We start from the raw sequence: 21,103 nt of genomic DNA on the forward strand, positions 1-21,103 counted from the left end.
TCAACCGACGAGAATTGAACTTTTATACCTGAAGCAGACTATTTTCGTTCTGACTTCAAAACCGCTTGTTTCTTTGTCATGCTCGGATGAGTTTTCGTCACATGACATCGTTTTGCATACTAAATGAGACGTAAAGGCGTTTCCGGTTCCGCTTCTTTTTTTAACAAACCGGCTACTGGAACAATACACCAAAAGTCTAAAAATTAAGGCGATAAAATTGTGCGATTTCAAAATGAATCTAATAAAGTGGCAATTGAACTTCATGTCGTGCAATTTTGATCTGAAATCATACTTGTGATTTCAAATCGAACTCGCGCTGCGCGCTCGTTCGATTTTGAAATCACGCGTATGATTTCAGACCAAATTGCACTCCACTCAGTTCAATTACCATTATTTATTGAACCAATAGCCGGTTTGTCAAAAAGCGGAACCGGAAACGTGTTTACATCTCATTTTGAAAACATGAAGACTTACATGTCAACGTCATGTGTCAAAAACTCATTCGAGCGTAACGAAGGAAAAACACATTCCATCTCAAGCGGTTAAAATTTGCTCAAGTCATTAGCAAAACAAAACAGTCCACTTGAAAGTTCAATCTTCGTCATCCGACTCAATGATGTAAGCCCTCCGTTTCTTCCGTGGTTCTGACTTCTCATTGACGTCTTTGGAGTAGAAATTGAACGTGCAACCCGTGTAACTCGCCGATGGAACGGGGCTGCCAGAAGAAGTGAAAGCTGCCATGCGGTACTGGAACTGCGAAGGAAAGCTTGGTGGAAATCCGGACCATCCAGTTGGCTGAAAATCAGGATTGAAGCCCATCATTGCCTGATGTATTTGGCCTTGTTGGTGGTGAATAGGAGCCAGTGGTGCTCGTTGGCGCTGGACTGCAAGTGCTTGATTGGAGGTTTCATTTGCACTGGTTTGGTTGGAGACCTCGTTTGGACTTTTTTCGTTATGCCCTTCTTTATATCGGAATCCACTGATTATGTGAGACAGTTCTTTCCTTTGGTTCTCATTTATTTCATCGTAGTCGTCTAAGGAAGATTCACGAGCATGGCCTGTTATTTCGCAGATGACATTGCGTGGTTGACCAGAATTCTTCAGTTTTGACACCAATGTTTTCCTCATGCTGTGGTTCGTCAACTTCTTATTTGTCTTGAGACAGGAGGCCATGGATTTCATGATATTGCCGATGGTGTTTTGTCCCATTCGAATTTTGGTGTACCAGACATCTGGTGACTGAGGACGATTTATGATGCTCAGATAGAGAGGCCCTGTGTCCTTCATTCCCTCGGGTCGCTTAGACAACCAAAGCTTCAAGAGCCGCACTGGATCGGTTTTTCCGCCGTCGGTGCTGTACATAACCTGTGGTGTAGTTCTTCGCCTGATTGACAGACCACCGCTTCGTGTTTTGGTTGGACCTTCGCAGAACTCTACGACTTCAGTGCCATCTTCTTGCTGTCTTATCACAAGGTCCTCCACGTACGCGTCGTAGTGTTCCTGGCGACCGCGTAAGCCAAGTTGTTCAGTCAAGTTTTTAAAGTTCACATTGGTCAGTACCTTTCCATTGAAATCCCCCAGCTGACCTTTCTCCCACAGGGCAGATTCCTCGTCTGGTGTTAGTGGCTGGGCTTTGTTTGCTCTCTTACCCTTTCCTTGCTGGCGCAGAGAAAGTGCCTTCGCGTTGAGGACTTCTTGTGAGTTATGGAACTCTCTCGATCGCACGATACTCAGTGGATAGTTTTTGTCCTTTAGATGACGTTCAATCGCACTTTGCATGATTTTCAGTGATTCTGGCTCGTAATCATCTCCGTCCCTTTTTTTCGCTTCGGCGTAGAACTTCGTCAGGACCTTGTCTAATTCTTCCGGCGACATTGTTTCGATGCTGACATTTTCAAGATGGCGGACTTTGCCCAGCTTTGGAACACGTTCATCCACTGTTTTGTAGAGCGGGACGTATTTTTATTCACTGCAACAGACTTCAGCTCTTGTATTTCATCGCTTGACACTACAGGAAACCTCGAGACGTCTACGTCATTGGTTGTCTCTGGATTTGTTGCTGTGTTTTCTTCGTTTGTTTCTGTTTTCCTGGACTCGGGATCACACGGAGCTTCTTCAGCAGATGGTGAAGAAATATCGCCAAAATAATCGTCACAAACTATACTGAAAGTTGGAAACGACTCCCGGAAAAGTTGATTTTCAGCCTAGAGGAGCTGTTCATCATCATTTAGATACTGTAAGTAATTAAATTCATTCATTTTTCAAACTTTACGAAATTTTGGCAACAAAAGTTGCCAAATTTGCCAAACAATGGCTTTTTTTGTCTTTCATTTTCCTGCAATGTGATTGGTTAATTTAAAAAAACCTTGAAAAGTGATTGGTTGTTTTGTTTTAGTGTCCCATTCTCATTGGCTGAGAAAAAGATGCGATTTGGAGCAAAAAATAGTGCGATTCGTGAATAAATCGCACCATTGAGAGCCAATCAGATTGCAAGGATAGCCAGTGATTTCAAAATGGATTTAATAATTATTATTATTCATTTACTCGTTGCTTTAATCCCTGTTTATATAACTGTTGTTATACTTCTATATCATACCTTAGGTAATGTTTTCAACTTTTTCTTTGTTGTCAAGGTTTTCAGTTCTTTTTTAGCTTCCTTGTTTTTACGTTTTCCTGTGAGAAAGTAACATTTTGATTTTGAGGACAAATTTAGCTTACATGTTTTTCTACCTATTGAAAGTAACACAAACAGACTTCACATCCCTTCTACAGTCAAATCCATTGGTATTAAGCTTAAACTTGTTTATTGCCAACCATAATTATTCAACCATCTCATATAAAAATGGTCAAAGCTCTCCCAAGATAAGCTTCAAAAACTGCCAATGAGGTTGAAACCTCACTTAAAGACATTTCAGAGAGTCGATAGCGAGAAATTCGAGACGCCTCGAAACTGCTGAGATACGCTTCAGGGAGGAATAATCTTATTTCAAGTAAGGCGAACCGAGGCACTTGAGTCGGTAAAAATGTGGAATTTATTTGAGTTAATTTATTTCAAGTTTCCGTAAGAGGCTATCGAAATAACTCAGTAAAGCATCTTTTTCTGATATTGTCTCAGTAGCAATTTTTGTCTGTCTACGACCGCGCTTGAAATGAAAAAACCGGCACTTGAGACATCTTCAAATGACCTACATATAAGTTTACCTAGAAACCATTTTGCTTTTATAGGTTTACATTATAGAAATCATAAAAATATTTGCTCTACTTCAGCGTTATTTACCTAAGATGTTATATGATCATATAGGTGAGTCCTTGCCTTTTGAAATCTTCCTAAATGCCGTCAGTTCACTAACGGACGGAGAAGTGGTCGCCATTTCGCATTTCTTCATCGAATTTTCCCGCCAATTTCGTTTGGCAGCCGCGGCAATAAAGAATCACGTGATACTCTTCAAAGGCAAAACTTATTTTAAAAAGTTCTTCGATTCGAGTTGTTTTTAACTCTGAATGGTTTAGAGACGCAAAGTTCTGTCTATTTCTCGCACAAGGCTTGGCGTCCATTGTGACGGCATAAGCAAAAAACTCTCGTCATAATTAAATAATAATTGACAAGAACGAGCGCGCGCATCCAGCCAAAATAATGTAAGTGAAAAGGTTGTAAAAGTGGTTAGTCAGAGGGGAAAGCAAATGAAGAACCTTTTTTGCCCAAAATCGGGAAGGGGTAGAGTGAAGGGACAAAATAGTAATCTGGGACGGTCTCGGGTGCTTATTATTTTCTGGGTAATACAGTATAAATAGGAATTGTTTGACATTCTCAAGTCGTAAAAGTTTAGGACAGAAAAAAAAATCTTGAATGGCGCATGGCGTTATAAGAATTCGGGTTGAAAACTGTTCATCAGGTATAAATTCCCGCTTCTTTTGATTTAGCGTAAATTGAACTGGAGAGTCCTCAAGAGTCCTCATTGGCCCGATGAGGATGAGTGAGTGAACTCGGTACATAGTACAACGTTTACCATTTATAACACGAATTAATTTTATTAACTTTATTGTCATCTACACTATAAATGAGTATTTCGTTGTGTTTTAACACCAAAAATACAATTAAAAACTAGCGATACAAACCAACGTTTCTGTGTCTTCATGACGCCATTGTCAAGTTATTGGAAAATAAGAAATACATAAGGGGCGTAGCCAGGATTTTTCAAAGGGAGCTCACACTGTCAAAGTGAGGGTATTCACTAGATTATGATGTCGTTTTCACCACCTGTTGTAGGTTGTTTGCAAAATGCGTATAGAATGACGTTTTCTAATTATTGTGACCAAGGCTGTAGATACCACTCGTAAAACTGAGAGAAGTTGCGCCCAATACCGGGATGATTCCATTGTGTAACTGAACAGGCTCTTGGGCTTTCTGCTTTGAACAATAAGCCAGTCCAAAAAAATATATAAACGAAAATGCGAATATAACTTCAAAAAGTCTGAAAGAGGTTAAAAATAAATCATTGCCTTTAGACCGAATCTTTTCAATATTGGCTTTCGGGATGGACAAGATTTCGAAAATTTCATACCAATCCTCTAGAGTCGCTACAAGTGAGACGGGTTTTACTTTCTGGTTCTATTCTGTGTTGTCTAATCAGACTTAAACTATATCATGATACCCAGTATTTGCTACAGGAGGTACGTCTTACATGCCATAATGGCTTAGTTTTAATACTATCTAATTTTCCTTACTTGAATAACTATATACCTCCACTACCGTTTTGACGTTTTTCTTCGAGTTCCTACAAGCTCTACGTAATGTTACTCAGTGGGATTTTTTTTTTTCTTTTTAATTAAGCTTTCTTGTTTTCTTTGTCGCATTTGTTTTTTGTTTGTTTGTTTATTTGTTTTCTTTTTTGAAAGGGGCATTTAACTCAGGCTTCGGTAGAAGCACTCCCTGTTACAGGATACCATAGCCACAATCATTAATTAAATCACCAAGGGGCCTGTTTCTCGAAAGTTCCGGTAACTTAACGGACCCGTAGCCAAATTTTAAGATATAAATCTCAGGAATAGTACTGCGGGTTTTAGCTCAAAAGCCGATCAATTCTGTTTCGTTTCCTGACATTTTAGTGTGAATGTCAAAACTATTAATACCTAGATCTTGGATGTAAAAACGGCAAACAAAAAACAGCTTTTCGGGATCACTAGCTACCGGGACTTGCGAGAAAGGGGCCCCAGATGCTAGTCCATCACATATCACTATCTCTAACATTTTGTTAGTTATCCCAACCATACCCCAGTACCCATTGGCTCTCTTTGGTGGAGACAGGTACTGTGAGAGTTAAGTGCCTTACCCAGGAACACAACACAATGACCCGACCGGGCTCAAACCAAGATCTTTGGATCCAGAGTTTAAAGTACTGATCACTAAGCCATTGCGCCTCTCACTCGAAATGATTTCTGTGTAACTAACACTTTTTGAAAGCGTTCATACAACATGAAATCTGAAGTCTACTGTACTCATGCTGCTGCCTACTAATAAGTGTCTTAGGGCCAAAATACCGAGACTTTCCGCAAAAATTGCTGTCGTTCAGTTGGAAGTCCTAAGACTGATCATAAAATGTTATCCGGCGACTGTATTGAACCAATCAACTATTGTGTGCAGCAAGTGTTTGACGACAAGTTTCCAAAACTTGAAAATTTAGTTATCGACAATAAAACTACTAGCGCGCTTGCATGATGCACACAACTTTCAAGCCAGTAAAGTGCATCGAACAAGAAACGTAAATTTGGTTCAACAACAGGTGATGTATGACTCCGTCCAATCAAAACATTCACCCACGACTGATTACAGCCCGCCGGTTTCCTTTCCATTCACACAGACAGCTGGAGTGAATGGTAGTTACCTTTTTGCTTTCACCTCTTACCTAAAATGTCTAGTTCATAAATGCAGCAAGCTGACAACTGAGACCTTTCTTTTACTGCTTTTGGTTTTAGATTTGTTTCTTTTTTGTTTTTGTTTTTTGCTTTATTCATAACTTTTAATTTTGTTTACGTTTACGGGGTAATGTTCAACTGAACCCTAAGACATCACAAACACAAATATGTACGATTAGGGATAACAGCAACAATTAATTCTTGTTTTTCGACAACTTCGACATTTGAAATCTTTATAGTATTAATAAATTTAGAAAACGGTCAAACAATTTGCGCTTATCTATCAAGTGTTCTATCCCTAGCTATATAGCTATCAACTAGGCTAGCAGGCTAGCAACGTTTGTCCATCGAATGTCGCGAATTCTTTTCAAGTACTGTCGCACGTTTTTCTTAAATTTTGCTTCATTTATCGGTGTTAAACTTGCTATACAATACCAGAGTGTCAGTAAACGACATGAATATATTTTTTTCTCTAAGCAAAATGCACCTATTATATAACCCGCAACTCAGTGCGCCTTTTCCCTGTGTTGGAATGAAGTTACGTAAAGAGTGGCCTTTATTACGGATTGTCACAAACCTAAATCAAGAGTTGTTCTCTCAGGTATATTATCTAAAGCTATCATAATTGGCAAATTTCTACCTAAAACTAAGAAAACCTAGACTATGTGAAAGTTCTTAGAAACATATGAAAATAACTTCAAATATTGCAAAACACGTAACGTAACAGTGGTGCGTTACAGTACTTTACGGTATGATACGTTACGTTACGCTATTGTACGGTACGGTATGGTACCGTATGGCAGCAGAGGGTCCAGATCACAGGTATGTGATCAAGAACTCAGGATAAGACTGCCCGTTTTCAAAGATGACAAACAATGCTGGATTAGCTGTGTTATCGCAGCACGAATCGTGCAACACATTTGGCTTCGACGGATCCTTAGGCGGAGGTCGAGTCAGGGTACTGTCACCTCTAGCGTAAGAACCCAGCACTACTCTAGCCAAGAACATTTGCTTACAACCTCGAGAAACACCGTGATTTGAATAACGGTGTGAATAGTTGGCTTTACAAGCAAAATAACTTCCCTTTCCATAAGATGTGCCATGTTTTCCACACATTCGCCAGTCGAACCCTTGCTGGCAGATCGCCTTGGCAGTTTCGGGGTTTGTGCCATGGAAAAGTTGCCGCTCCTCAGGTTCTTTGCCAGATTTCTTAGCCATGCGGATTTTTCTTCTGCAAATTGCAAACGAAGAAAAAAGGACAGAGAAAGCATTTTATCACACAATAGTGATCACACTAACTATTAATTTAGTATACTATACTGTATGTTAATGCAATAATGTTGCGTTAAGTTCCGGATCGATTCCGAAAGTAACGGTTTCATTGTTGTATGTAAATCTCCTCGAAAATAGCGACGAGTCTTGCGAAAGTAGTCGCTCTGTGGAAGTAGTGGCAGGAGAAGGCTGCTAAGTCCCTTTGGAAAAGTTTCCTCGGAAGAAATACTTAAACGCCTTATGCACCTCTCTGTAAACAACTGAAAGAACATGTCCTGAAATATGAGTATTTTTTTTCTGAACATAAGCTAATATGAAAGCCTGCAAACTGACCGGCCCTTGACCGACTTACTGTACGTATGGAATCCACAAATCCGGGTTCTGCACTCGCTCGATCCTGATGATTTCGTGACGTCCATCCATGGTCTCTTGAAATGTTTTCTCAGTCTTCTTGTATTCATCAGAAATGGTTTGCAAAACCACACAGGAGTAGTCTTTGCCTTCAGGAATGGGCGTCCAATGGGTTGGTAAACTTTCTGATTCAGTGGAAGCTGAGCTTGTTGGAACGGCCATGACGGCTGCTCTCCGTCTGATTGAAAAACAAGAGATCATGATTATCATATTCTTTTGAAAAATAAACCATTTATTTTGTCTGCTTATTTGTTTTCTTTTTTTGCAACCTACGCAACACTGCCGCCCTCCCTGGGAGAGTTTTAGTACCTGTTAGGGAGTTCAGGCTCAAAAGGTCCAATTCGAGAGCTTTTGCAGTACCTTTTAGGGTATTGAGCGGAAAAAAATATGACCGGAGATATTTGATAATCAACTGTACGAGTAAAAGGTATTCGAAACAATCGTATTTAATGCTATTAAAAGTGTCAGTTAATGCGTTGTTTTAGAATTGGTACCTCTTAGGGGTGAAAAAAATTCAAGCCACGCCCACAAAAGAGGATCTTGGTATCTCTTAGGGGTTCTTTTCAAAATTTCCGTCGAGCACCCCTGTATTTTTTAGATGGGAGTTCCCTCGGCCACTGAATTTAATTACCTTTGAACAATGTCTTTCATGTTCTCTTTGGAAACAAACTCCGCAGGTCTTCTTCTAACAAGTCTTTTGGTTTTATGCACATCGTTCTGTTGGCACCATTCTTTAAAGTGCAAAGTGTAGTGGTGATGGCCTGCGCTAAATGCATGAGTGTCCTTTCCTACAAACGAATTGCAGCGATGATATGTTAAATGACTAACACATTTAAGAAAGAACAAACTCATCTGGCATCTTTCAGCTAATTTCTTTACTTCTTAATACATAACTCATGGTGCCCTTGCTTAATTCGTACTTAACGCATAGTCTCTTTTGATTCTTCACCTACCACATTCTTTTGTGTTTTACGTAGTAACCACAGTCGTTTTTGTTTCCCATTTATCAAATGGTGCCTGTTACTTCTTTCCTGTAACTGATAGTCCCAGCTCTCATTTCTACTACACAGTCCCTTTTGCTTCCTATCCACCACAAAGCTGCTTTCACTGATCTTATCAACCACCTTCTTACCACTACAGTTATCGTACCTGCTACATAGTCTCTTTCGAAACACTGACTGCTTGTAGTGTTGACAGCATGTCCATCACCAGGAGTGTCATATGACTGCCACTTGCCAGTCTCATCTTTCCAATACCACAGCCATCTTGTGCTAAAAACATGGCCAGCTGCAGCAATTACTGATGATATGGTGGACAGTCTTCGAACCTTTGGAAACTTAGCATTTGAAGCTGATATAGCTAGAACAAAGATGAACTGGCTAGACATCGGCTCTGGTGTAAACTACTGTCTACAGTTTGGGAGACCTTCTTTAAGGGGACACATGAACACTACATTATTGTGCAGTTCCAGGAAACATCTGTATCCACCCCCAGGAAGCTCACTGGAAATTTCAATGGAGAATGTTTTTTTCTTTCTGGAATGACCCATTACTAGCTAGACAGGATAATAATGTGTCCCAGGTCCTCCAATACAATTTTTATTTAAGGAATGACAGGTAGAGTTTGTGGACACCCTCCTATGGAAAGGCAGTGGCCTACAGGTTAGCGTTACTCCAAATTAAGTGGCCCAGGTTTGAGCGATGGCCCTGGGAAAGACACTTCACTCTCACAGAGTTTCTTCTCTCCATCTGGGAGTAAAAATCATGGGTATTGGCAAATTTACTGCTAGGGTTGGGGTAACCCTGCAATGGATTTTCATATCACACACAGGGAGTAGAACTCCTTTTACCGGTAGTCACTTAACGTTCCCTCCAATCACGATCAGGAGGTAGGTTTTAGTAGAACTTCTTCTAGTCACTTAACTTTCCCTCCCATTAGGAGGTAGGTTTTATATGATCCCTAATAAGCATTTCCTCGGAAGGTCAGCCATGATACATTTCTGCTAAGGAGGGACTTGCTTAATATGTATTCAGCTGGTCTTAAAACCACATGAATACTGGAAATAGAGTTAAGATATATATATACACCCTTTTCATAAATGGCTGCCAATTATAAATTCTTTTGTAAGTATTAAAATTAGCCTGACTAACCTTGTTTTTGATTTGCTAATTCAAAAGAATTTTTACTCCCGAACGAGTTTAGTGAGGTTAATTTAAATGAATACAAAACAATTTTAAATTGGCAGCCATTTATGAAAAGGGTCTATAGCAGTCTCACTGGCAGTCTCTATAATGCAACCCATTCACCCACTCTGAATCCCCTGTTTGCTTTCAAATTTACCATGTAGCAGATACATGCCAACAAGTGCTCCAGAGCCAAGTGGAACAGCAGTCATGTCTTGAAAACGGACAAGACAAAGAGAACCCTTGATCATCACAGTTTCTGAGATGTCATTTTTGACATCACAGTAAGCACGCTCCAGTATCATGTTGAGGTCACTTGAAAAGCTCTCCCATTTGTCATCACCCTGTACAGCAAATTCCCACAAATAAGGTAGCTCTGTGTGACAGTGGATGCAGCTGTTACCATAGTTACATTTGCCACGTAAGTTAAATCCACAAATTTCAGTATCCGTGTCAGTGTTATTATTTGCTTGAATGGAAGGAACACCAATAGTGTTTGCTGATGAAGACATTAACTGTTCTGGCCTGTCACCATCAGAACTTGTGCTCACAGTTCGCTTCCTTTCTCTTGTCTGGAGACGTTCCAGGACTTTAAGTTCACTAATGTTACCCATATCATGTTCTTTTAAAATTCTTCTATTGTGTGAATCCGAGAAATCATGTTCCCTCTTACACTTTTCACCAAATTTGCAATCACCATTAATGAAATGCTCACACACATGTAGGCAGTGGCACTGTTCACCTTTTTTGCAGGTTGCTTTGCTGTAGAATTTACAGATCTCTGGTAGAGAGTGAGTGGAACCTGATCTCTGTATCGATGGTGGTGGCATCGGAAAGTTACCACCAGTATTCCTCACTGGGCTTTGTACCAGACTTCTTCGCACAGGGGTAGTATCTTCTGCTAATCAAAAAATGAAGACAAAACATAGAAAGAGGTCAACAAAATGCAGAATAAATATTTAATTAATTTTGAATTATGAATTAAATAATTTACAATTGAGGAGTCCCAGGAAATAATGAGGGGTGACAAATGGAAAAACCATGGTGGGGGAAGGGGAGGGGGCCGTCATGTGTTCGGGATGCTCACTGGAAAATTTGAATTATACCCCTTACACAGACCAATCTGGGTGTGGCTTATGCTTCATTTGACCCCTAAACTATACTACTACTTTGAAATGGACGGAGGGCCAGAGTTGACGGTGTAAACCAGAACAGCTGACCTGCACTACTTTAAAACCTCTTTAGTCATTTGTTCTTGTTGTGGTAATCTGCACAGTCTCTTTTAATCTTGTGGCTAGGGACATTGTTTGCATCCTTTATCAGTTGTCTTTTGGCCAATTATAATGAACCTTGGAAATGGTCCAAGTAATCCTTCTGTGAAAGGAGGCCACAGGCAGCATTTTCCAGGACAAGAAAATAATTATAAATCATTGGTAATGGTATCATGAGGTTGGGGAGGGGGGTAGAACTGAAATGGGTGGGATGGAATGGGAAGGCTAGCTTAATTGGAAGTTGGCGAAGAAAATTCACAAACGGAATAAAAAGGTAGCATTTTCATTGATTAAATATTTAGTCATTGATTAGTCAGTTAATTAATTAACTAAATTAAAATTATGATTTGGTGGGTACAGGATGAAAGAGAGAAGAGTACCAAAGTAGAAATGTTTGCCAACTGCCCCCAACCCAATGATAGTCAAAGGGTCGATCAAAAACTGAGCTAGTTTCGATAGAAAATGAAACATCAAATGAATCAACATGAATAAAACATGACATTGAAATTGTTATCGATTCTCACCATCAGAACTAGCACTCAAAGTCCTCTTCCTCTCTCTCCCCTTCAGGCACTGAAGCACTCTACGGACACCAATGCCGTCCATATCATATTGTTTTAGAACTGTTCTATTATGCTCATCAGAAAAATCATGATCCCTCTTACATTTCGCGCCGAATTTACAATCACCGTCAACAAAGTGCTCACAGACATGCAGGCACGGGCAAAGCTCGAGTTTCTTGCACACCCCTTTATTGTAGAATTTGCAGATATCTGGTACTGACCGATTTGCTGCAGCTCGCTGGATTTCGCCTTCGTCTACGATTATTTTCAGAATTTTCTGCAGAAGGGAGGAATTAAGAAAATCAAGACGGAAGTGCCTCACCACACGGATCGTGTGCTCGTCGCGATAATCGTGCGATCTTTTACATTTATCACCAAATTTACAGCTTTCTTTGACAAAGAAAGGGCATAAGTGTAACAGATCACATCTTCTATCAGTACATCCACCAGTTTCTCCAGCTTGAGGACAAAACTGTAGAGGTACATCCAACTTCACCACTACTTTCGATTTCCTTTGTCTGGTCTGGCTGACCATGAATAGTTGCGGAAACCTTTTCACGAACTCTAACGCGCCAAAATCTGAAACAACTTTACGGTTGCGTAGGGAAAGAAGTAATACTGCACGGCCCAGCTCCAGCTCCCCTCCATTTTCTAAGAGAAGCTTCACAAATTCTTCCAGTGCTGTTTTTGGTGTGCCCGCCTCCATTTCAGCTCTAAGGCTTAGCTTTGCTTTATAGATTGTTTCAGAATTTAACATAATAGAAGCTAATAGAAAATACTTCCGGGATTTGAGCCAGCAAACGCCCCCTCCCGTCACGGTTGGGGAGCAATGAAAACGTGTCATGTAACCATCACGTTATGTCACACCATTTTAGAGGCGTCGACAAAACCAGGATTGGACCGGATCACGGATCGGATCACGGACCAGATAACGGATCGGATCACGGATCGGATCACGGATCGGATCAAAGAAAAAAACTTCAAAATTCAAAATTTTGTTGAGCAAATTACACGAGAGTGACTACTGTGAGCATAACGTTTTATTTAATTGTTATTCAGTTTGATATTCCTTTATTCTTTTATAATATCAAGCCAACTGGGAGCTGGTCACAGGCGAATTTTTTTCAGGCTGTTGGGTTTTGATTGCGATGATCAATCATGTCTTCATCTCTTTTTCCGCAGTTCAACTATGTGATATTTCGTATATTCACTTGCACTCTTCACCATCTACGGGTATATTACAAGCTCACAATGTGACCAGCTCCCAGTTGGCTTGATAGCTCGGTTGGTAGAGCGCTGCACCGGAATCGCAGAGGTCATGGGTTCGAGTCCCGTTCGGGCCTGAATTTTTTTTTTTTCAGGCTTTAATTTCACAACTGCTCAAGTTGTGTGTATAATTGCGATGATCAATCATGTCTTCATATCTTTCTCCGCAGTTCAGATAAATGATATTTCGTATATTTACTTGCATCAAAGGTAAACTGTCATAAAACGAGTCAGCATGGTAATAATACGACGAACGTATGAATCGAAGCACAAAAACTAAAAACCAAAAAAATATTAAACACGTGATGATTTCAAACAATTTCCGTTTTTGAGACAAGTCTATACTTTCACAAGATGTGAGTTTGGAATACGACATTTCGCACTGGAATAAAACGAAACAAACCATTTGTATTTCAAGGTAATATAGCTGTTTTACAAAAAATTATAATAAGGGACCGTTCATTTTTTATGAGGGAGGGGGGGCTGGTGGGATTTGGGAAGCACCATGTAAAAATCACATGACCCCCCCTCAGCTTACAAATTTTTTCACATGGCCCCCCCTTATAGCGGTAATTTTTTGGGATGACCCTCCCCCCCCAAAAAAAAAATTGAACAAACAATATTTAGATTTCAACTTTTTTTAATATTTCTCTATTATCCCCCTACTTCACGTTATTGTGCTCACTATGAAGACAATATTTACAATCCCTATACTACAGAGAGTTGTTGTTTAAAAAACAAATCAAAAGAAAGAGAAGTCAATTTCGGATCTCCTAGTTATGGCTCGCCCTGAGCGTGTGGCATTTGGCCTCTCATTGGCATCTTCCTCATCTGAATTGATGAATGCAAGAATGACGTCACTTGAGTCATCTTCTCCCCCAGAGTCAATGGCATCACCGTCATACTCATCATTGTCACTTTCATCCGTTTCACTGCTGTCAGCACTTGCCCTGTTGTCATTTTGTGTCAATGTCCTGGCATTTCTCAGTGTTGGTTGGCCAGCTCCGAGAGGACTCTTCTGCTGCAAGCATGAATGTCTTACAATTGCCTTTACTTTCTTACTCTTGCTGCTTTTCAAATGCTGCTTCAGCCCGAGGTGGTTCAAGTACTTGTTTAGTTCTGGAACTCGTAGCGTTTTAAGCTTGGTTAGATCTTCGCACAACTCAGTCCAAGGATAATCCTCATATGATTTATCTTTTGCGTCCCTACTTAACTTTGCCTTTTCTTCTGCTCTCTTTTTCCTTTTAAATTCCAGCACTTCAAGATGCTGAAGATAATCCACCACAAACTTTGATTTGACAATAAACTTATCTGCAAATACAGCAACGCCCTCTGGGTGAGATAAAACCAGCCTGCCACTTCCATGCTCTTTCTTCGCTTGGACCCTTGGCTGCCAGTCATCTGGATCACGCCCTTCTTTTGGGGTCTTCTGGTAGGAGAGGTAGTGGTATTCCGGTGGGCAGGAATGGTCAGGAACTGGTTTAAGAAAAAGAAGCAATCTTTCTAAGTGCGGATGGCCGTTCAGAAAGGGCGAGTGAGTTTTCCATGCCAGGGTACCAGTTGAAACCCAGTGATGGAAGAAAACTGAACTTCTCCATCAAAGAACACAGAGCAATGGTGGAAAAGTCGAATGTCATATTGAAAGATGTAAAGGAACACGATTCCACACTCTTTCAGTCCAATGGGCTTGCTTTAAAGCAGGGCGAAGAATTTGCACACAGTTTTAATGTAAAACAGATCAAATGTATAGAAGCTAAGTTGACGAAGGTCACGCAGGACATGGAAGCACTAGAAAATAAGAAGAGCAATTATAACAGCATATTCAAGGGCATACTCAAACAGCACATCAACAAAAGGAGAAGGAAAAAAGAAAACCGCAGAAAGTCAAATGAAAGAAAGAGGAAGCGGACTGAAAACAACGTCCAACGAGTTTATGGAATCTGTGTTGGAAACCCGCTAGGAAATGATCTTCCACAATGCCTTGTGTACCCTCCTAGAGCGGCCGTCCCGGAAGAGTGTATTAAGGTTGAGGATGTTGCCACGTCGTTATTTAGAAGAGATGGGCCATACGTCGCACAACTCTTGGAAGGGAATTATTTCACCAATGCTGCAAGAAGCAGAATCACCACCAACCTTGAGCAGGAAGTCAGAGATTGTGTTTACACCTTCATGTACCATGAAGAGTACACTCTGACGGAAAGCATTGCTGCTTCTTGCAGCATTGGTGAAAGAGACTCCCATAGCAGCACAAGCGGCGACGAAGAGCTCGACGACAGCGAAGATGAAGATGAGTGCCAGTGAAAGTTGCATTCCAAAATAACAGCGTTAAATACTTTGTTTCAGTATCTACAAATGCTTTTTGTCGCCAACGTTTTTTTAAAGCAGAAGGAAAGTTTGTAATAAATTTGTATCCTGCCTTCTATGTTTATTCTATAGCAATTTTTTTGATATTCAGACATTATGCCATTTTAAAGTTTTACTAAAATATTTCACGTGACCCCCCTTTTTCCCTTATTTTTTTGGGATGGTCCCCCCTCGAAAGCCATTTTTTTTCGCATGGCCCCCCCCCCAAATCCCACCAGCCCCCTCTACCTTATAAAAAATGAACGGTCCCTAATAACATCGATAGTGTCAACGATAACGCAACCCGAGAATAAACAACATTTTAGGAGTTACGTCACGATTTTTAGAGTCATTTTTAGGGTCGTAAAGAGTTGCCTTTAAATAGAATAAAACCTTAAAATGATCGTGTTCTAGGATAGAAAACACTTAAGAGGCAAGAACAAATCAAAACGGAATGAGGATCGCTAAAGATTAACGAGGACTGCAAATGACGAACCTGAAAAACTAGGCTAGTTTTTTTCAAGATGCGCAAATCGCAACGTAGCTCCTTTAAAGCAAGTCATGTCCTTAAGCTTTCGTACGTAAGTTTTCTCATTAACTGTAACGCCAACTGTAACGCTCACATCTGACACGAAAATGTAGCCGAGAATTAGGTACTGATACTAACAACAATTTCAAGAACGAGAATGGGAGGTTTACGCAAGCTTCAAGCCAACTAACGTTCAAATATAACTACATCTGCCTGTTCATTACAATTTAAATTCGTCGTAAATTAGGCGCTTATGTGGCTTTTTAAATGACCTCTTGTCGTTCTCTGTAATAAACATGTCATTGCGTCAATTTGGGGATTCTTATTTTCATTTAACATATTTTAGTTTTCCACTTTTATTTTTTATTTATTATTATTTTTTTTTTCTTTAAAACTTTATTTTTTTCTGTGATCCGATCCGTAATCCGGTCCGTGATCCGATACGTGATCCGGTCCGGTCCGATCCAGATTTTGTCGACGCCGCCATTTTAGCCCTATCCCTTCTCCTGCGAAGGGGCTCCCAGTGAGCCCTGTCCCGCGCCGATCGCTTCGCTGATCTTCGTCCTCATGATTCTTCTGTTTCGCGCTCGCCGGAATTTTTTTCCGTCCTCGCCAGGAGCCTGTCCACAGGCTAGCCATATCCCAGGCACTAAGCTTCTCTTGATAAGAAATAACACGCAAACTGCGGTGATAAACATGGCAATAAAACGCATGTTAAAAAACAAAGTTCATTTACATGACGTTTCGTATGTTTTTCGTATGTTTTGACGTTTTCGTAAGCTTCTCTTACGTATGCACTGACCTTTGCTTCTGCACGTTTTCCATAAACTCACAGCTCTTGTTCCGGACACTCACCTATCTCATGCTCTGGACATTTTTAGTACTTTTTAAATGATTGAAGTCAATTACACAGAAATAATAACGTTAACGTTTAAATTACACCGTAAAATATCCAACTCACAAGATTTTGGTCGGTGAAATGAAACGAAACTGACAGAACACATATACTATATCACATAATTGAGGTTTATTCCCCCTCATCCTATAACCTCTGAAAGTAATCTGATATGATTTGTTTTACTGAGTCCCAGGGCCTGAACAAAATGAAAATTTCCAAGGCAAAATCAGGAAAAAAAATTCATAATATGCTCCTGATTAGAATATTGAAAAAAAAAAAAAATTCAAAATTTTCCACCGGACAGAGGCAATTGTCTCGGTTCATGTTACAAGCTATGGCCCAGTCTCCTGTTAAATTAAACTTTCACAAGGCAGAGAGATTGGACTGCATCGAAGAAAAGGCTGCCTTTTTAAGTTTTGCAAATTCAAAATGGTTGCTATACAATCAATTGCTCACTGGCACCCAATAAAACACCTTGCATACACTGCAGGCTGACTGAGATGGGTCCTTCCTGAGCAGGGAGGGATGGGTAAAAGGTATAAGGTAAAAGGTAAAGTCTGCATATGAGCCAAGTGGCTCATCAGGCCAGAGCTTATCCCGGTGTCTGTACCATGAAGTAGTATTTCTACTCCACCCTGGATGGGATGTTAGACCATTGCATGGTTACCTCCGGCATTAAATTCATCAGTACCCATTTATTCACCTGGGTGGAGAGAGGCACTGTGAGAGTAAAGTGTCTGGCCCAAGAACACAACACAATGACCCTGGCCAGGATTCGAACCAGAACCGCTCGATTTGGAGCCAAGCGAACTAACCATGAGGCCACCGTGCCTCCACAATTTTAAGAAGCCTACTTTTAAGGTAATTCAAACCTTCGCGGGTGTCCTCCAGAAAAAAATTCGTACGCGCGCTGTTTTGAATGAAACCCCCACAAACTATATATCAATAGAAAGGTTATAAAATGTAAAATTCGATAAAATTATATTCTTTTTTTTCCGACTGTTTTCCTAAGGCGGCAGAAGCTGTTAACGCTAAAACGACCGACTGAAATTCCGGCGAATTAATCGGGTATCAAATGCGATCGTTGATGCAAAATAACTGTGCAGTGTTAATCACAAAGCATCAATCTCTTAAAGCGTGTCAGCATTTTCTTTCATTTCTATTGGTTATCTTTTTATAGATCTGTCAAGTTCCACTATCGAAAAATTCGCGTAACGTGTTGCGTTAGGCCTAGTTCAGACGTCGTACTTCTGCCGTGCCGAACATAATTGCGATTTGGTTCGACTATGGCACGGCAGAAAAACAACTCTGATTCAGACGTCGTGCCAGAGTCGAACCAAATTCAGAATTTACTGATGCCTCGTAACAATTCTCCTCCTACCTCCCCGTGGGAACGCAATCCCGCCAAAATATATTGACATAATTTATGAATTTTGTTAGGCGCGACAGAAGTAAGACGTTTGAATCGCTACCGTACCATAGTCGTGTAGCACGGCAGAGCTTGTCGAACTTAATTGTTTGCCGATCTTAATTCAAAAGTTTGATTCAGACGTCGTACTTCTGCCGTACTTTTGTCGAACTTAATTCCTGAATTTAGTTCGGCACGGCAGAAGCGCGACATCTAAACTGAGCCTTAGAGACCGCCACGAGAAAAGTCTCTGAGATAAAAGAATTCGCCGACAAGTTTTTGTTCCTTATTTATCAGTGAATGTTCTGGCCAAATTTAGAGGAAAACCGTCTATTCTACATACCCTATTAATTCATTTAAAGAGGAGGGATTCTCTCGAAAAACGAGTGCAAGTTTGTAACATTTATAACATTTATAACATGTTACGCCTTCTCAGGGGGATATGTCAACTCAAAATGCCGCCAGCCAATGAAATAACAGAACCCCTAGCGTTCACAGTAAGGAAAGTTGAGCTTCGCGGTAAAGCGATAGTGTTACAGTCACGTTTTAGGCGCATACGTTTTAGGCCGGTGGTCAACAACAAGGGACAAAACGGAGAAAAGCGATGTGCAACAAAACAAAAAGAAACTGAGGAGCAATTGCCCTAGCGGGATTACAAAAAGGCAGTCTTGACGGACATGAAATCTCAAATTGAAAGTATTTAATATAGGATCTCTGGATTAAGCCGTTTGCCACGAAAACGTCGCTGAGTAGTCCATGCCGTTGGGGGATTACGACACATTGACGGTTTATTAACTTTTCTTAAAAAACCTCTTTTTCCCAATAACTCGCGCTCGTTTTGATATTTTATTTTCATTTTTTGGAAAATGTTACCTTGAATAATGGACTTTAATTTGGTTATAAAAAAAAGTTTGGAAAAAGTAGTCCCGCGAGGGTTTAGAGTAACCTTAACTTTACTCTACATGGATTAGAAAATAATGAGCACATAGTCAAGACTGAGACCAAGACATTTATTTCAGAGAACCATATTACAACATCATTACTAGGAGTAACAACGGTAAACCTGTTTGATTTAAAACTACCCATACATTTAGTATAGGTAAACCAATTACATGAACCTGGAAAAAAAAATGCAAATTGAAAGGTATTTTTAAAATGCTGCTTTCCTTATTTAACCCTTTAACCCCCATCAGCTGTCAACATAAAAATCTCCTATCTAGTCTCTCAACACCACTTCTAATAGACCTAATGTTCTAGAAAATGATTCTTGATCCTGACAAGCTTTTCTTGGGGATCAAGGGTTTTATTCTCCTTACCTGGGGACTTGATTTTGTAACAAGAAATTAGATGCTCGGTGCTATTAGCAGTGACATTGTTAAGAGTGCTATTGAATGAGTGAAGAAGTCAGAAAAACAGCAGAAAACTATTCTGAGTTACTATCAGGTGTACAATGAATGAAACAACTGTTGTACCTCTATTAAGGTAAGTGGACCTCCAAATAAGCAGACACTCTTCATTTAAAGTCTGGTCCAAAGTTAGCATCTTTCATTTCCCTTAACAAAGAACCCTAATTCAGTGGACACCTCAATTAATTGAGGCAGCCTGTGAACACAGACGTAATTTTCTGGGTTACGAAAGCCGGATATCCATCTGTGTTTGTAGGCTACTATCGAGGGGACGTAGAATTGTTAAAACCTCTATAAGCAAATACCAGCCTAAATTTACAGTGCAGTATTAAATTAATTGTAAAGCCATGATTGATGAAAGAGTCAATTGAAAATTGACAAGCCCACACAGTATTGAGAAGACAGATTACACACAACATCAAAGTTGTTCGAGAATTGAATTCAGGATATAGATAGCTACGTAGCAGCTAGTGCAGAAGTTTATTACACGGTGCAACCTTAGTGAAGGTCATGTGTGCTTCTTCTTAAAAGAGGTTTCTCTGTAATATATAGATTTAGTCAAGGCTAAAAGCGGAGCTCCTGGGCAGGGTTGTTCAAAACCTGATTGAGCTAAACTAGGATAAGCGAGAATTTTCATCATGATTTGAGTTTTGTAACTTTGCGAGGAGGTTTTCTGTATATTTTTTGACCTTCTGTTTTGAGTTTGAATAATCTCAAATACACAAAACAAAATCGGTGAAAGGCATTTGTATACAAGAAAATTTTATTCTTTGGTCAACTTTTAATCCTGGGGTAGCATTAACCGGCTTCCGAACAAACCGGCCCTGTTTACAACAAGTTAACCTGACATGAGCCCGAGATCCAATTGAAAACCAGCACTTAGTCAGTGGTCAACTTCATAAAAAGATGTGACCTTGATGAACTCTAAACTTGAGCCCGCAATATGATCATGTGATACCAGTCAGCGGGTACTTTGTTTTGACAGATGTCAATTGACCAGAACATAGATGTGCAATATCAAAGAAGGACGCTATAAACCATTGGCTGCATGTCTCTGTCAACCTATTAGCTGGAGTATGGCTACCATCTTGCATGACTCCGTTGCGGTCGCCGCCGTCGTGTGTACACGCCCATGAGCAATACCGCTAGCCATGATAACCATAAAAATCAATTCATCGGTTTCCTTTTCTTTCTTATATGAGTATGGGGCTCCGCTTGGCGGCCCTTTGGGCCGCCGGAGCTCCGCTATTATTGTTTTGAAGATCCTCACACAAAAAGAAGACAGAGGATAAAGAAAGTATATACAAATATCATGGACAAAAGCAGTTGAGACACTCCCCGAAAAAAACCTGTTTCGGTGAACGCGTGAGTTTTTCAATCTCCAATTCGCACATTTCGACCCCCTCTTCCCTTTCCAATGTTGTAACCATGTGACAGTGTCCACGGAGCGTATTTCAACATTGAAAACGAGGAGCCCGAGGGGGGTTTGGCTATCAACAAAAAAGATGTTTTTTTCCACTGAATTACGGAAGGACGCCGATAGAAAGCATTTGTTTTGCTCAAATGTGTCAACACTTTTGTCCATGATTGTAGCTATATACCTAAGCTAGCAACGCCGTAAATCAAACGTGTCGAATTCT

General features: G+C 40.3%; 1 protein-coding gene, 1 non-coding gene and 1 pseudogene across 3 annotated transcripts; 1 reads left to right on the forward strand and 2 right to left on the reverse strand.

The window, feature by feature from the left end:
* Nucleotides 1-473: 473 nt before the first annotated feature.
* LOC145481234 (uncharacterized) lies at nucleotides 474-2,002 on the reverse strand (annotated as a pseudogene).
* A 3,937-nt stretch (nucleotides 2,003-5,939) lies between these two features.
* Nucleotides 5,940-12,382, reverse strand: LOC145481225 (protein mono-ADP-ribosyltransferase PARP12-like). 2 transcript variants are annotated; one of them, XM_081459672.1, is made up of 6 exons: nucleotides 11,575-12,382; nucleotides 9,955-10,677; nucleotides 8,746-8,955; nucleotides 8,228-8,384; nucleotides 7,538-7,774; nucleotides 5,940-7,144 (listed from the first exon to the last, which is right to left on the reverse strand). In XM_081459672.1, the coding sequence occupies exons 1-6, from the start codon at nucleotides 12,368-12,370 to the stop codon at nucleotides 6,730-6,732; spliced, it is 2,538 nt and encodes an 845-aa protein (XP_081315798.1). In that variant the 5' UTR covers nucleotides 12,371-12,382; the 3' UTR covers nucleotides 5,940-6,729. The 2 variants fall into 2 exon arrangements, with proteins under 2 accessions (XP_081315798.1, XP_081315797.1); XM_081459671.1 differs by having other exon boundaries at nucleotides 9,955-10,680.
* A 501-nt stretch (nucleotides 12,383-12,883) lies between these two features.
* Trnas-gga (transfer RNA serine (anticodon GGA)) lies at nucleotides 12,884-12,956 on the forward strand. The gene has a single exon. It is a non-coding gene; the product is annotated as a tRNA-Ser (tRNA).
* Nucleotides 12,957-21,103: the final 8,147 nt, after the last annotated feature.

The sequence above is a fragment of the Orbicella franksi genome, chromosome 3 (genome assembly GCF_964199315.1).
Source record: "Orbicella franksi chromosome 3, jaOrbFran1.1, whole genome shotgun sequence".
Lineage (NCBI taxonomy): Eukaryota > Metazoa > Cnidaria > Anthozoa > Scleractinia > Merulinidae > Orbicella > Orbicella franksi.

Coding starts and splice junctions, on each gene's coding strand:
- LOC145481225 (XM_081459671.1), bottom strand. CDS start 12,370: ATGTTAAATTCTGAAACAATCTATAAAGCAAAGCTAAGCCTTAGAGCT. Junction 8,956..9,954: donor TGGCTCTGGAGCACTTGTTG/GCATGTATCTGC, acceptor TCTTTGTTCTAG/CTATATCAGCTTCAAATGCT. Junction 8,385..8,745: donor CGAAAGAGACTATGTAGCAG/GTACGATAACTG, acceptor ATTCGTTTGTAG/GAAAGGACACTCATGCATTT.